General features: G+C 48.3%; 1 protein-coding gene across 6 annotated transcripts in view; it reads left to right on the top strand.

Moving 5' to 3' along the window:
* Positions 1 to 10462, top strand: part of Ptpn3 (protein tyrosine phosphatase, non-receptor type 3) — a 163529-nt gene extending 153067 nt beyond the window's left edge. For all 6 annotated transcript variants that reach the window (XM_004638079.2, XM_023722945.1, XM_023722944.1 and 3 more), the window contains 4 exons: positions 3271 to 3399; positions 4112 to 4257; positions 4993 to 5128; positions 6999 to 10462. In XM_004638079.2, coding sequence (XP_004638136.1) covers positions 3271 to 3399; positions 4112 to 4257; positions 4993 to 5128; positions 6999 to 7076 — 489 coding nt within the window. In that variant the 3' untranslated portion in view covers positions 7077 to 10462. The remainder of the gene's footprint in view (positions 1 to 3270; positions 3400 to 4111; positions 4258 to 4992; positions 5129 to 6998) is intronic.
* The last annotated feature ends 4252 nt before the right edge of the window (positions 10463 to 14714 follow it).

The following is a 14714-nucleotide window of genomic DNA, read 5'->3' as shown; positions in this document are numbered from 1 at the left end:
GCTTCCATCCTGATGTCTTTATCTCACTGGGCCAAGGACACATGGGTTTGCCACTTAGAGTAGCACTAAGGGTCCCCAGGTCATGAGATGATACAGGGTGGTGAGAAGAGACTCGGGGCGGCACAGAGCTCCATCGGCTCTGGCATTCTGATTGCTGTGGTGTGTTTGGTGAAGTGCACTCCAGGCCATGAGGCTGCTCTGTGGGGAGCTTATTTCTGAATGATGTTTTGTCCTGCCTTCCGGGTGGTCCAGCAGATGGAGCTGGATACTGACTCCTTCACCTCCTGACCCTCATCCTCCCCCTTCGCTCCCTGGTAGGGCACATCTAGCCAGGTATTCTCACGTAACAGTGTGCCCAAGTGCAGCCCCATGTGCACATGCACGGGTAGCCCTGCCTGGACCTACCATCCTGGCACTGGTACCTGTCTGCTCAGTCACCAAATCCAAGAATCGCAAGTGGCCTTGGCCTCCCCCTTCACTTCCCATATCCTCCTCCTGTCATGCTCTGCCACTTTCTGCAACTCACACACATCCTGTCCTCCATTCCCGTTCCCCCCACCTGCTCTCAGAGCCTTTCTGTTTCTCCCAAGGATATCAGCAGCCTCCCTAGTGGACGCAGCTTTGAGAGAGACCTTGCCAGAGGTCAGCCTGGTCCCGCATTTTATCCTTAAGCTCTGGGCAGGCTCCTTGCCTCACCTGCCTTGAAAGCACCCTAGGTGTCCTCCTGAGTCCCATCCCCTCTGTCCAGGACATCTGTCCTACCTGTGCCTTTTCTCTTCAAAGATACACATACCTGCCACCAAATTTACGAATGGCTTGAGGAAATACCATACCATGTCTGCCTCAGCATGTTCAGGGTTACTTGTTGGCTGCGTAAGAACAAAGCCCAGTTTTTCACCCTCCAGCCTCCTCAGCTGAGCCGGCGACCATCCCATCAAAACCCCATCTGCTCTGTCTTCCCGAGGTAATGCTCATGTCCCACCGGGAACCCAGCCTTCAGCATGTCCCCCCACCCCCATCCACCCAAACACATTCTTCCCAAAGCCACCTCAACGTCCACTTTCCCCTCCTGAACATTGCAGAGCCCCTGAGTAGCTTGCAATGAGAAGGGAACAGCTGCCACTACCCATGAGCTCCACAGAGACGGCCTTTGGAGGTCTTCTGACAGCATCTGCCATGGCTGCGTGTGAGCAGCCAGTTGCGCGCTGGCCAGCTGCCCTAACCACTGTCCTCTCCTCCCAGCAGAACCAGGCCTTGTGCACGTGACCTCTTTGGCCTTCACCAGCAGCACAGCTGTGTTTTCATTTCCTGTCACTTGGCTATGCCCATCTCTGTGTGGTGCGACTCTGGTTCTGCCCCTACTCCTATACATACTGAGATCCGAGATGCGGCAGTGCATCCTTAGAGCCTCAGTTTTCTCACACATACAACAGAGCACCTACCTCAGCCCAAGGTAAAATAATGTCTGTGAAAAGGGCCCTCTAGTGCTTAGCATATATAACTTTAAAAATATTGGGCCTTAGTAATTCCCCCTCTCCCACTGCACACCAGCAGCTGTGTGGAAACTGGGTTTCCAAATGCAGTTACATGGAAGATCATCCAATTGGTTAATAGAGCTGGTTAACCCGGATGAAAACTCAGTATCTCTACAAACATTCTTCCACCACCCATCCCTATATGTTCAGATCCAAAGACCTAAAATCTGTTGATCAGAGGTCAAATTCCCTGCAGAATAGAGATGTCCGGGAGGGCAGGTGTGTGTAGGCCCGCCTTAAGCTAGCTGACTCTTCAGGCATGCCTTCCTCTGTGATCCTGAGGGTGAGAGCGTGGGCAGCCTGCAGGGCAGGTGAGGAGAGACAGGCGGATGGATAGAGAGCCTGTGTTTGTAGACTCTGCCTCCGGTCCCACAGGCAGGCACATCGGGCCTGGGAACTTTGGGAAGTGGCTCCTAACCAAAAGACGGACGTTCTCTGTTTTCAAGTAAATTCTCAACTCCAACTTCCCAGCAGCATACTTTAATTTCAGATATTCACTGTGATATTTGAAAATAAGGCTAGAAAAGCTGTTTCCAGACAAATTCCATGTGTCTGTTGATTATACCACCATTCCACTCTAAACAAGTATAATTTTTACTTAAGATGGTCTAACTTTAGGCTTGGGGGAATTTTTTCTTTTTCTAGTCAGGCTTGGTGGTGAATGCCTATAGTTCCAGCTGAGGCAAGAGGATCACTTGAGCTAAGGAATTTGAGGCCAGCCAGGGCAACATAGGCACACGCGTGCGCGCGCACACACACACACACACACACCCTTAAAAATTACACTCAGAATTTGGCTGGTGGAAAAACTGTGATGGGTGGACAGCTTAGCCTTGCATTGGCTTAGAAGCCAGAGCCAGGAGCCACAGAGGTTTGTGGAAGGAGCTGCAGGGCTTGGAAGGGGATAGAACCATGGAAGGGCAGCAGCCCCTGAGCAGCCCATGGCCTTGGAAAAAAATCCCCTCCCTACGTGCCTAGTCTGCTTTCAGGAAGTCTTGGCTCCATTGTTTGAGGGCCTGGGAAGTATTAGGATATTTATTTGAGTAGTTAGGAATTTTCTGATTTGGATTTTTTGGGAATCTCTGACCATCCTTATTCAGGGTGATGTAGAACCCATAGTAACAGCAGTAATGATAGCCACCAGGGACCTGACCACCAAGCAGAGCCCAGCCCTACACGCCCTGTCCAGCCTCTGTCACTGTCTGTGAGGCAGGTATGACAGGGTGGCAGGCATAGTCTCCATCTTCCCAGTGAAAGTAGAAGTTGACTTGTTTGAAGTCCTGGGTCTGGGAGTCCTGTTGACACCCAAGTGTGGACTCCTGACCGCTGTCCCTGGAAGGCTGGGGAAATAGGAAGTCTGTTGTAAGCAAAGAGGAGGGGACCCGGGTTGTCCTAAGAGTAGTGGAGTGGACGGAGTTGTGCATAAGCCCAGGCCTACTTCTGAGCCCCCTTCTGTTCTTGTCAGATGAGTCCTAAAGAGGAAGAGGAGTCTTATATTCTCCTTCTACAGGCTGTGGCCCAGGGCTGGTTAGCCCCTGATGGGTTGAAAAGGGTGAAAGTTCCTCTTTGCCCCAACCCAGAATAAGTTCACAGCACATGGGCCTTACCTGAGTTCTCTCCTCCTATCAGCTCTCGCTGGGTAGACCTGGCCAGACACTGATTGGTCTGCCTGGGCAGGTTTACCTGCCATGGTGCACCCCTATGGAAGGGGCTCACACACTATGATTTCTTACAGACCAAGTGTCACCAGTACTGGCCTGATCCCCCGGATGTTATGGACCACGGCATCTTTCATATTCAGTGTCAGTCAGAGGACTGTACCATCGCCTATGTGTCCCGAGAAATGCTGGTCACAAACACTGAGGTAAGCACTGACCTGAGGGAGGACAGTGCAAGACCAGGCAAACCAACACCATTCTTAGTGGGGTGGGGGCATTGGAGGAGGGATGATGGATAAACAAAATGGGTGTATCCATACAGTAACCAGTATTAGGCCCGACAAAGGGAGAACATTCTGAGAGAGCTGCAGTGTAGAAGAACCTTGAGGACATTATGCTAAATGAAATAAGCTGGTAACAGAAGAGCAAATGCTTAGGATCCCATTTATGTGGACTACCTAGGATATCAAATTCATACAGCCAGAAAAGAAAATGGCAGTTGCCACAGCCTAGGGGGTAGGAAGAAGCGGGAGTTACAGCATAATAGGTACAGAGTTTAGGTGATAAAATGAATTTCTGGAAATAGATGGTGGTGATGAGGACAACATTGGGGATATGCGGAATGGCCCTGAAATTTACATTTAAAATGGTTAAGTGGCAAACATAATGTTCTATGTCTCTCACCACAGTCAGTATCCAAGAGGCCGCATCTGCAGCCACATGGCAAGTACCATAGCAGCACTGGGAAGGAATCACTGTGCCAGAGGTCAGGAATGCTGTCCTGCCGGTGTGGCCTGAGGCATGAGGAGGACAGAGGAGATAACAGGCCATAGCAGAGCTACACACAGTGGGGAGAAAGCACAGTGGGGACAGGGCCACCACTGGATTGACTCACCCAACCCACTCCATCTTCCACAGACTGGGGAAGAACACACGGTGACACATCTGCAGTATGTGGCGTGGCCTGATCATGGTGTGCCTGATGATTCCTCAGACTTCCTGGAATTTGTGAGCTCTGTGAGGTCCCTGCGGGTGGATGGTGAGCCAGTCTTAGTTCACTGCAGGTATATACTATGCTTTGTTCCACTGTGCTTTATTTTAATACATACACCCCTTGGGAAAGGCCTGGAGGACCTAACCCATCCTAAATCCCATCAAATCATGTGCCCTTACAAAGCTTAATTTTACTTTATTTTCATAACAATTCTAAAGATTTGGAATTTTCTGGATAAACATTTGGGGATAGCCTAGAGCTGGAGAGGAATGTCTTACCTACATCTTCCCCCTCTCTTCTTAAGTCTGCTGGCCTGCACACCAGATGTGAACAAGAAAGGGAGGAGGGTTTACACGGAGTGGTGGCTGGATCTCTGTCTATGGTCATTAAAGCCCCAGCCTCAGGATCAATGAGAATGGAGTTTTTCTACCAGTCTAGGACCACCCAGACTGTGTGCTTTGTATTACTTGGTTTTGTTTTGCTTTATTTTGTTTCATCTCGTTTTGTTTCTTGTTTGGTTTCTGTGGGATCATCATGAACCCAGGGCTTTCACACTGCTTGAGACAGGGTTTGAGATAGGGTCTTGGTCATTTTCCCAGGCTGGGCTCAAACCTGCATTCCTTCTACCTTAGCCTCACAGAGGGCTGGGACTCCAGGCAAGTGCCACCACATCTGACTGTACTTTGTACTGTTGAAGACCAGTGCTCCTTCTGAGTAACCGTGAGCACTGGTTAGAGGCCCAGCTGGGCACTGCAGAATTACTGCCTGAGCAGATCCCAAGACTCTGCCTCTCTCCCCTTTCCAGTGCTGGAATAGGTCGAACTGGTGTGTTGGTCACTATGGAAACAGCCATGTGCTTAATTGAGAGAAATCTGCCGGTTTGTCCATTGGATATTGTCCGAAAGATGCGAGACCAGCGTGCCATGATGGTACAGACATCAGTGAGTAAAAAACCAGTAATTAACATGGTAGCCATTGTCTGCACTTCCCGAGTGCTTGCACTGAGCCACGCTCCAGGGAAGAAGACTCTGTGGGTCAAGAGACTAAGTCCCTTGTCCAAGGTCTCAGAGCTTGTCAGGTGACCCACAGCTCTATGGAGTCCACACCCATCCGGTGCCTGAGTTTGGTTGCATGTGACATCTGCCTTGACCTTTGTCCATTGGAGTAGGCTCTTTCCCCTCTACCCCATGCCTGGGTACTTGGCACTGCAGGGGTAGTTAAGGGGCTGTCTTCAGGTTTGCCCAGAATTTCCAAAGCCTCAATGTGATATAGAAAGAGCATGATTCAGGCTCTTCTATGTATCAAGTGACTTTTGGATAATCTCTTAACTTCTCTCCAAGTCTGTTTCCCCATCTTCAAAATATGGGAGAGCATCCACATTTATTCATTCAGCAAATAATCGTGCAAGTAGAAGAGACCCTAGAGCATATCTAATGACCTGAATTAGTCTGTTACAAATCTCAGCAGCAGTAGGGCAAGTTGAGGGGTGTCTGAGAACACACCCCAAGTGTCTCAAGCAGGCTTTGGAAGGTCAGGAAGACTTCCTGGAGGAGTAGACTCTGGAGTACAAACAATGCTAAAGTTGATGCAGAGGAGTCAAAAAGTGGAGCTCAGTGTCCAAGCCAGCTCTTTGTCCTCACAGGCTCGTGGACAAAGTTTATAAGATTTTGCAACGAGACTGTGAATCCTTATAGTTTCATATTCATATCCAGGAAATGTGGCAAAGAGGAGAAAACCAGCTTCTGTATTTAAGGCCATTCTCTTTCCCATTTTGTAGTATGAAGACCTCATTCGTGGTTAAAAAGAAAAATCCGTCACCTTGTAGATATTCCTAGCAAATCCATCTAAATGCTCTTGTTTTACCCTGTTCACACTTGTAAAATGCCCTTCTCAGGTGTTTGTTGTTAATACAGTCAGCCCCCTGCACCTGAGTAAGAAGGACAGGAGCACCTTGGTTCACAAGCGCCTCTGGGTGCAAGCAGTTCAGTTCAAATGCTGCATTAGGTGACAAATAGATCACAGCCACCATTACCACACAACACAAAATAGCCATCTTCCCCCAAATCATAAAACAGACTAAGTTCTTAAACTGAAGTACCACTGTATTGGAAAAACATGTCTGTACAGAGCATGTTCAGACTTTTCATGTCCTTATTCCCGATACAGTATGATAGGACTGTGTTTGTATTATAAGTGTCTAGAGATACAGACATACAGGAGAACATGTAAGAGACATGAGAGGCTGTGGGTGTGGGTATCTGCGGGTGACCCTGGAGCCACATGCCCACGGCTCTTGAGAGATGAATCTATTTATAAATAATGTATCCTGCAGAGTGCCTTTCGGTGGTCTCCCTTGTTAAGACAAGGCCCAGATGTCTTGCCCATGCAAATGGTCCCCCACAGCCCGATCCAGCCCATTCCTTCTCCCCACACACAGGCCTGGGTGTTCCAGGGCAGGACTGGGGGACTGTGCCCACACTGCTCAGTATGGGCGGTGTTCATCAGGGCTTCCATACTTCCACTTACATGAGGAGCCATGATTCCATTTCCTTTGCTCCTTCCCCATCTTGCCCAGATGTCCACTCCTCTCCCACCCCATTTCCATCACGCTCTCCCCATGTCTGTCTGTCTGTCACCCCATGCAGGAGTTAGGAAGCCACAGGTTCATAGATGTGTGGCCTCCACTCTTCCCTGGGATGCACCCTAGAGTTGGCATTCAGGGAACAGCTAGGGACAATGGGAAGATGCATGTGCACTATGAGATGGTGTTCCTAAAGCCCGTGGACTTGATAGCTGTCTCTCCTTTTCCAGAGCCAGTACAAGTTTGTATGTGAAGCGATTCTTCGTGTGTTTGAAGAAGGCATAGTCCAGATGCTGGATCCCAGTTAGGACAACTGTGAAGCATTCATTCCTTGTCCTTAAGGGCACCCTTCTCAGGAGAGGGGGTCATGCCCTCCTCTGGAAGCCACAGGAGGAACCGGGAGCTGTGGGAAGGGAATGAGCATGTTTGAACTCAGCACTTTAAGTTTCTGTAGAAAAGGTATTGTGTACATAGCTCTAGATACGCATGCAACTATGGCTTCCTTTAAGCCCAGGGAAAGAAGCACAAGGGGATTTCACATGGGACCTGTCCCACCACCTTCCTCCCTACATCTTACCATGTCAGCCATGCTTGGGCACCTGGGAGGGTTCACCTGCAGCGCTGCACACTTCCCAGAAGCCAGGTAGCATGGCTGTGTGAGGTTGCTCAGGTATTGGAATGTGTGCAGGGGGCTGGGGGCTGAGTGTCCCATGCTTGCAAATGGAGCAGAGCAGCTCAGTCAGCCAGCACCCCTACACCAACACAGGGCACCAGGAACCAGGCTGAAGGACAAGCAGTGCCTCTGCTGTCCTCCCCTGCATCTCCAGCCTGGCCCTGTCAGTACTTGGTTCCTGGGGCTGCATCCAGAGCAGCCTCTTCTCCTCAGTTCTGCCCCTCTGTTCACACCCTGCCAGCCCAGCGAACGGTGTTTGTCCAGGCAGCTCCAGCCGGGACTCTGGGTGATGCTCTGTCTTAGCTCCAGAAGCAGGTGTGTCTCTTGCCTTCGCTAGCCTCTTACTGTACAGTCAGACTCCAGGACTGGATTCCCCCCGACTACTGAATCTACTACATGGATTGCTGCTACTTCATGCTATCACACTCAAGACAGGAGGATTTTCCCAAGTGGGAGGGGATGATAGCATTCAGAATTTTTGGCCCTTCTGAGAAAAGACCTGCTAGTAAGTGACTGTGGGAAACCCTTCTTCTCAAGGGTTCCCTGTGGGTGTGTACATGTGTGTGAGTGTGCGTGCGTGTGCCCTTCCACGGTGAGTGTTTCTCAAGATTCCTAACTTAACTCAAATTACCATTGAGTTTATATAAGAAATGAGTCTCTGTACAGAAGAACAAATGTGTGTATTCACCCTCAGTTACAATGGTCTCCATTTCATTTCAGAGGAGAGGATCAAACTGTCTGAACAGAAACACAATTCGATGTTAATTTATTCGAAGTATCCCAGGATTTTGATTGTTCTAAAGAATTCTGCTTTTGTGAATACTGTGTTAAATTTTTTTAAAAATTTGTGACAGGATTGTAGCAAAGTATTATTTAAGGAAAATAAATTACATCAACATTTTAACGTGGTATTTTTAAATAGCAGTTTTTGTGTATCCAGAAAAGGAAGCTAAGCCAGTTCGTTAACGGTATATATTGCAAATTTTCATGGCCTGCATAGATGAAACCATTTTAATATTAGGAAACTCTGGACCAATTAAAAATCAGTTCCTGGTTTCAAGAATTGATAATAAGGACCTCCTGAAAGGGCCAGGTTTCTAATAGAGGTTCTTTATCTGCAGATCCAGTGTATTTACTTGCACACTTGCTGTCTTTGCCCTGCATGTATTTTACCGCTAAATGGCCTGGGTAGAAGGAGGCTATTCCCAATGTGGAACCCTATGCTGTATGGCACAAAAATAATGCAGAGTCTAGCACTGCGGCCTGGGCGATTGAGTTCCTGTTCCCAGTCAGTGCTAGCTAGCTCCCACCCGAGACACCTAGGCGCTGGACCTCCATTTCCTTTACCTATAAAATAAGAAAAAACAGTACTTAGCTATTCAAGTTGAACACAGAAACAGAGGAAGTTCACGCCATGAATGTGAATTTTCTTCAGTTGGAGTGTAAACTGACACTGCAATGGGATAGGTTACTTGGAAAAGCTGATTTTTCCCATGGTCAGCCCCAAAACACATCAGACAGAAGTAAAGTCCAGTAAGGTTTTGTGAGGTGAGAGAAAAATGTTCTTCTAGGACAGAGCAGAAGCACAAAGAGTGTTGCAGCAGCACCTTTATTCAGTTGACCCAGAACAAAGTGCTCTCCGCAAGGTACAAGAACAAAGAGGGTGCTGGCATAAATTTAAATGCCATCCAGATGTTTAGCAAATTTAGCCACTCAATAAAAATATATCACCACTCTATGTATAAAAGCTTGAGAAGTGTAAATGTCTTTAAAGATGGTGTTTTTTTTTTTTTAAGCAAATTGTTTAATGTGGCTGCAGAAACACTGTCATTATGGTTACATTCTAAAAAGCTTGCCCAAGGTTCAGCCAGCCTTTGCTGCTGCTGCGCAGACCAGCAATTCAGACCCTACAGATGTTGCCAGAAAGAAAATCCATGAAATCCTGGGAAGAACAAAACAAGAAAATTATCTAAAGGAACAAAATATCCACGTAGACACTATATATATTATCATTAAAAATCCATAGCTCCCTTAGAAATGTCTGTAATTCTTAAGAAATTCTTTTTTCATCCATCTCAGAGTTGGGGTAAATATTTTGCCTGAGAAATTCGGTTGGATGTGACTGGAGAAGACATTTCTGGTGCTTTTAGGAGATCTAATTAGATGCCCTGATGTGCAGACTTAATTGGAATGAGAGGGCCCCGCTGGTGTCACTCTAGAACCTGCACTCTCTGGTTTGACTTAGAAAAAGATTCAGCTCAGTTTGGTTGGGCTAAGGAGGTGGGGTAGTTGAATCCCAAACCGGTGCCTGTCTTTCATTTCTTGCCACGATAATTCATACTTAAGTATGCTCTGAGATGAGTGTAGAGGCTATTGCTCCTCTGTGGTTGTTTGGCCTGTTTTTGTCCCTCAGACATTAGTATTTAGGCAGCAATATGTAGCGAAGAGCTCCTGTGAGAAGCAGGACTTGGCCAGATCTGGACTTGGCAAGATTCATCGCCCTCAGTTTTCTCATATGGAAAAGGGGGTGATTACACAGGAGGAGGGAAGCTCAAGGCCTGCCGTTCTGGGAGTCCGATGCTCCCGAGAAGCAAAACTGACCCTTCATCACATTGCCACAACTGCCAGAGACAGATGTATCTCGCTTCTGCGGCTCTGCCCTGTAAGGTTGTCCCTCAGGCCTTGGCATTGTTGGATGGGAAAACGAGGACTGCCGCCCTCTGACTCTCTTCTGTCTGCCGAGCTAAGAGCAAGGTCTGCGAAGACGGCCACGCCTCCGTGATGACGTCAGTCGGGCAACCCAACTGGTCCCGGGCTGGGTTAAGCCCGCCCCGTTATGGGTTCAGGCACTGTTTGGAGCAACCAAAGGATTGGGTGAAGCCATGTTGTTTTGAAAAGTATCTTAATTGATCAGCAATATTTTTCTGTAAATTTGGAATGTTTTTCATTCTGACCTGTTCTGTCAGTGACTACTGAAAAACAGTTTAATCAATATAAAAACACTCAAGCTATGCAACACTATTATTGTCTGTTGACATTTTTTTTTTCTGAGAATGTCAAATTTCTGTAAATGTTTTAATTTTGTTTTGTTTTTCCTCGCACCGCCTCCTTGGGAGGAAAGTGCCCTGTCCCTCTGACCCTGCCTCCAGTTAGGAATGTGGCCTCCCTCACATGCTGCCTGTCCCTGCCTTCCCTTGGGTGGTCAATTGTAGACCAGAATTCAGTTCCACTGTTGTGACAGTGACCACTCTCATGAAGAACAAGTGTCCCCTCCATCGTTCAGGTTCCCAACGTGGCTCTGTGACCAGCAGGGCCTCAACTCTGTCCAGCATGATCTGCTGCCACCTGCAGACTACACTTTCTACTTTGAGGTCCAAGATGGCTGCCAGCCTGCTCACTTGCCAGGCAGGATGGAGGAACAGGGAGGAAAGAAACAAGACCCCTTCCCACAGGGGATGGTATGCCGTACATCCTGTTGCACAAGACTTAATGACCAATTTGAAATAAAACTGAAACCACTTTGTGATGATTTCCAATCTTTCCTGTTTGCTCTGCATGGCTTTTTATGGTCTAATGACTTAAAAACTAAAAGGCAATTATCTTTCTCACACACAAAAGCATGAGCAGTAGTGAAGTAGAAACAGAACAGCCAGGGAACACTCACCCATGGGGGGCTGAGCGCCTCCCCACACAGCTCATGGGCAGGAGGTAGCCTAGCCAGTGCAGAGCTCCTGACAATCCTCCTTGCTATCTAGAAAGGATGCCTGGTACCAACATGGCCACCTCCTAGGTGGGACAGCAGCAGATCCCCCTCTGGGGGACAGCACAGCTCATGTCACCTACCTGCGCCTAGAGCAGTGGGGAGAGGGGCACACTGGTACACTTGCACGCTTCTGGAAGGACAGACCTGTGTTTTCTTGGCAGGAAGAATTCCATGATTACAGACTCACCTAGACTCTCTGCTGAGATCTGCTGGGACCTCCTCCCTTTTAGGCAGCTGCCCTGAGGCCACCTGATGGCAGCTCAGGTGTGCAGACAACACCCTCCACCTGGCTTGTGGAGCTACCTGGTTCACACGCGTGGCGTGGCCTTACTATCTCCCACTTCAAGGTGACAGTTTATAGTAGCTGCCATTTGGAGGATGAGTTGGTGTTTCAAGACATCAAGACTCTGTAATCATCTTGAGTGCAGTCTACAGACCTCTGCATCTCTGCCTGCTGCCTGTCTAGCTTGAGCCTGTGTTCACCTCACTCTTCCAGGGCCATGTAAGCAGCTGCAGCAAGGAACAGCATTCACACTTTTTGCACCTTGTCACTGTTTCCTCTACTACTGTGACCTCATTTGGCTTGTGGTCAGCCTTCTGAGCTTTGCCACTATATAAAAACTAGGATGTCACTGCTGTTTGCCAGCCTACCAGTGCCACTAAGATATTACCACCTTTAGATGTTAATTTGCAGCATCTCATTTCTAAGTATAAAATTCTGCTCCCTTATCCTTAGATATAGCTTCTATCTTGTGGTCCAAAGTGGCTACTCTAGCTCCAGCCATTATGTCCACGTCTGGACAGTAAAAGGGGGGGGGGGAATGCTGTTCTTCTTTCCCTTTAAGGATACATTAGCCAGAACTTAAGCATATGGGCACAGCTCCCTTCTAGAAAGGTTTGGGAAAGACTTCATTGGATGGTGTGCAACATATCCAAAACTGAGAAGCTTTGTTGAAGGGGAAATGATTGCTGGGGCATAATCTGCACACACATGCACACACACACCCTGCATGTTCCTCGACTTCAGTCTACTGAAGGGCTCATGTATGAGGGGATACCCTGCCCAAGACCTTGCACATAGAAGCAAATGTAATGGTGTCATCATAGCAAGATCTACCAGCCTGAAGTTCTCAGGGACAGTGTCTGGGACATTCAGCATCTCCATCATGTATGGGAACGGTGTGGGTAAAAATTGACTCATGGCACCAACTTATGTCCTTTTCCAGGGACCCCAGAGCCCTCCCCATCCCCAGCATCCAAGGTCTCACATCCTTGCCTTGTTAGTCCCAGAGCCTCCAGATTCCTCTTCAGGGCAGTGAGAGTTCTCAGGCAGATTCCCCCAAAACCTGCTCCCAGACTTCCAACAGGATTGTCCATGCCAGGGGAAGAGCCACATGACGTGTGTTAGGACGCAACTACTCAGACACACCCAAAAGAAGAGATGGCTGGGCACAGGTGCCTAGAGGGGGAAGCTGGGGACAGCCAATCTCAAGGTTGGGCACCTGGGTGGATGTGGTGCCACAAACAAGAGCTAGGTGTGGGGAAGATGGTAGATTGCTCTGTAGGCCTGATATCTGACATTAACTGCATGAGAGTCTCAGCAGATGTGTCTGAACCTGAAACTATTGCTCCAGACACTTCCCGGTAATGAGCACCTCAGCCACAGTAGGTGACTTGTTAGTATTCTGGTTTTAATCCATCCAAATGATTTCTCTAATCAAATCCAGCTATTAAAATAACCTCTCTCGGGTAAATACGCAGTAGTCTCAGTCTCTCAGACTGCTGTAACAAAGTCCCCTGCTAGCAGTAGGCATTTATTTCTTTGCTTAAACAGACCCTTTTTCCCCAACCAGAAGGCTGTGAGACCTGAATGTGCACTTCCTGTTGTCTCGGGCCGGCCCACGTGGCAGTCACTAACAAGTCCAAATGGGAGAGCAGAGCCTCTCTGGAATAAACCTCCTGGCTTGGGGCTCAGGCGCTCGCCCTCATTCGATGCCAGGCAGACAGGCACGCAGGAGGAGCTGTCTTTCCACTTCCTGCTCCCCCTTCCCCTGTAGCAACCACAGTCTTCTGGAGAAGGATGGCCAGGAGCAAAGTCAAATCCCAGCTCAGAGCTGTCCCTGAGGACCATACTGGCAGTGCTCCAGAGCCTGGAGCGCGCCATGAAATGCCAGGGCCCCTGCAGCTGCCCACTCACCATAACAAGCCAGTATGACCTCTGCCACTTGGCGTCTCTGAGTTTCCAGTGGAGTCAGGGACAGATGCTGGGCCTTGGTACTGTCTGTTCACATGCACCTGCCTAGCTGCAGGGGACACTGGGAACATGAGTGTTTGTTCCTCTGGATGCTGTAATGTGACATGTGGGAAGTGATCTCTGCCTGCTGAGCCAGGGGCATCTGAGAGAGCAAAACCAAATATCCCCTGGAGCCCATCTCATTTGCTATCCAGTGTCCTTCTCATGCTCCTAAGCCCTAATGGTGCTCCAGCCCGGCATAGAATGTCCATTCCTACACAAGAGAAAGTCTGTTCCCCAAAGGAACCAATCAAAACTTGTCAGCGACATCTGCAATGGCAAACCCCTGATCTCTGGCCTCCTTTTTGGTCACATTCCTATCTTATTTTCTTATACTCTTCATGCACTCAATTATATATGACAACTATCAGCACACTCAACACAAGTAGTGAAAGAGAAAAGAAACATGATATAATTTTAAATCTACATGGCACAAGCTGGAGAAAGCCCAGGAGAACCATGGGGAATGGAAGGCCTTGCCTGCATCAGGGGCCTTCCTGGACTTCGTGCCCAGTGTGAGGTCTCTTGGGGCTCCCGAGAGGAACTCGGCTCTTAGATTGCACTGAGAGTGGCCAGGGTGGGTCCACATGAGAAACCCGCTTGGCAAACTGAGAACACGAGATGCTAATCGAGGCCAGTAAGTCAGGTTCCTAAACAAAAGGCATGCTATTTATAAACACCCATAAAAAAAAAAAAAAAAAAAAAAAAACCTTAAAAACAGCCAAGAAAAGCCTGGAGAAATACATTCTAAAATAAGTTACAGCCCCACCATCAGCCACTGCTTGCATCTAACTAGGTTGTCGCTGACTTCAAAACGCTTGCAGGTATTCTGCTCTGCCACACTCAGGCAGCATACAGGAGCTCCCCGTGGGGTGCTGGGATGGGAGAGCTGAGATTTCCCTTCTAGGTGCCTCACCTTTCTCCCTACTTACGGATTCTGGCCTCTGTGAGCTCTCCCAGGCAGATTGTTTTATCATTTTATTTTCAAGCTTTCCTCATTTACTTGAAAGAAAGCCTCTGCTCTCTTTCCTTCATACCGTCAAGAACTGAAAGCTATACTCATAGCAGGCTTCTAAAGAATGACCCCAAAGGATAAACAACACACAAGTCCATCAGCTGGGGTTGAGATAAGTAAAATATATATTTGCACCGAGGGACATTATTGGGCCACGAGGAGGAATAGAGCAGTGATACATGCTTGCTACAACATGGGCATC

This window comes from Octodon degus, unplaced genomic scaffold, assembly GCF_000260255.1.
Source record: "Octodon degus isolate 3935 unplaced genomic scaffold, OctDeg1.0 scaffold00094, whole genome shotgun sequence".
NCBI lineage: Eukaryota > Metazoa > Chordata > Mammalia > Rodentia > Octodontidae > Octodon > Octodon degus.
Note: the sequence above shows the minus strand (reverse complement) of the source record. Positions and strands in the feature narration are given on the sequence as shown.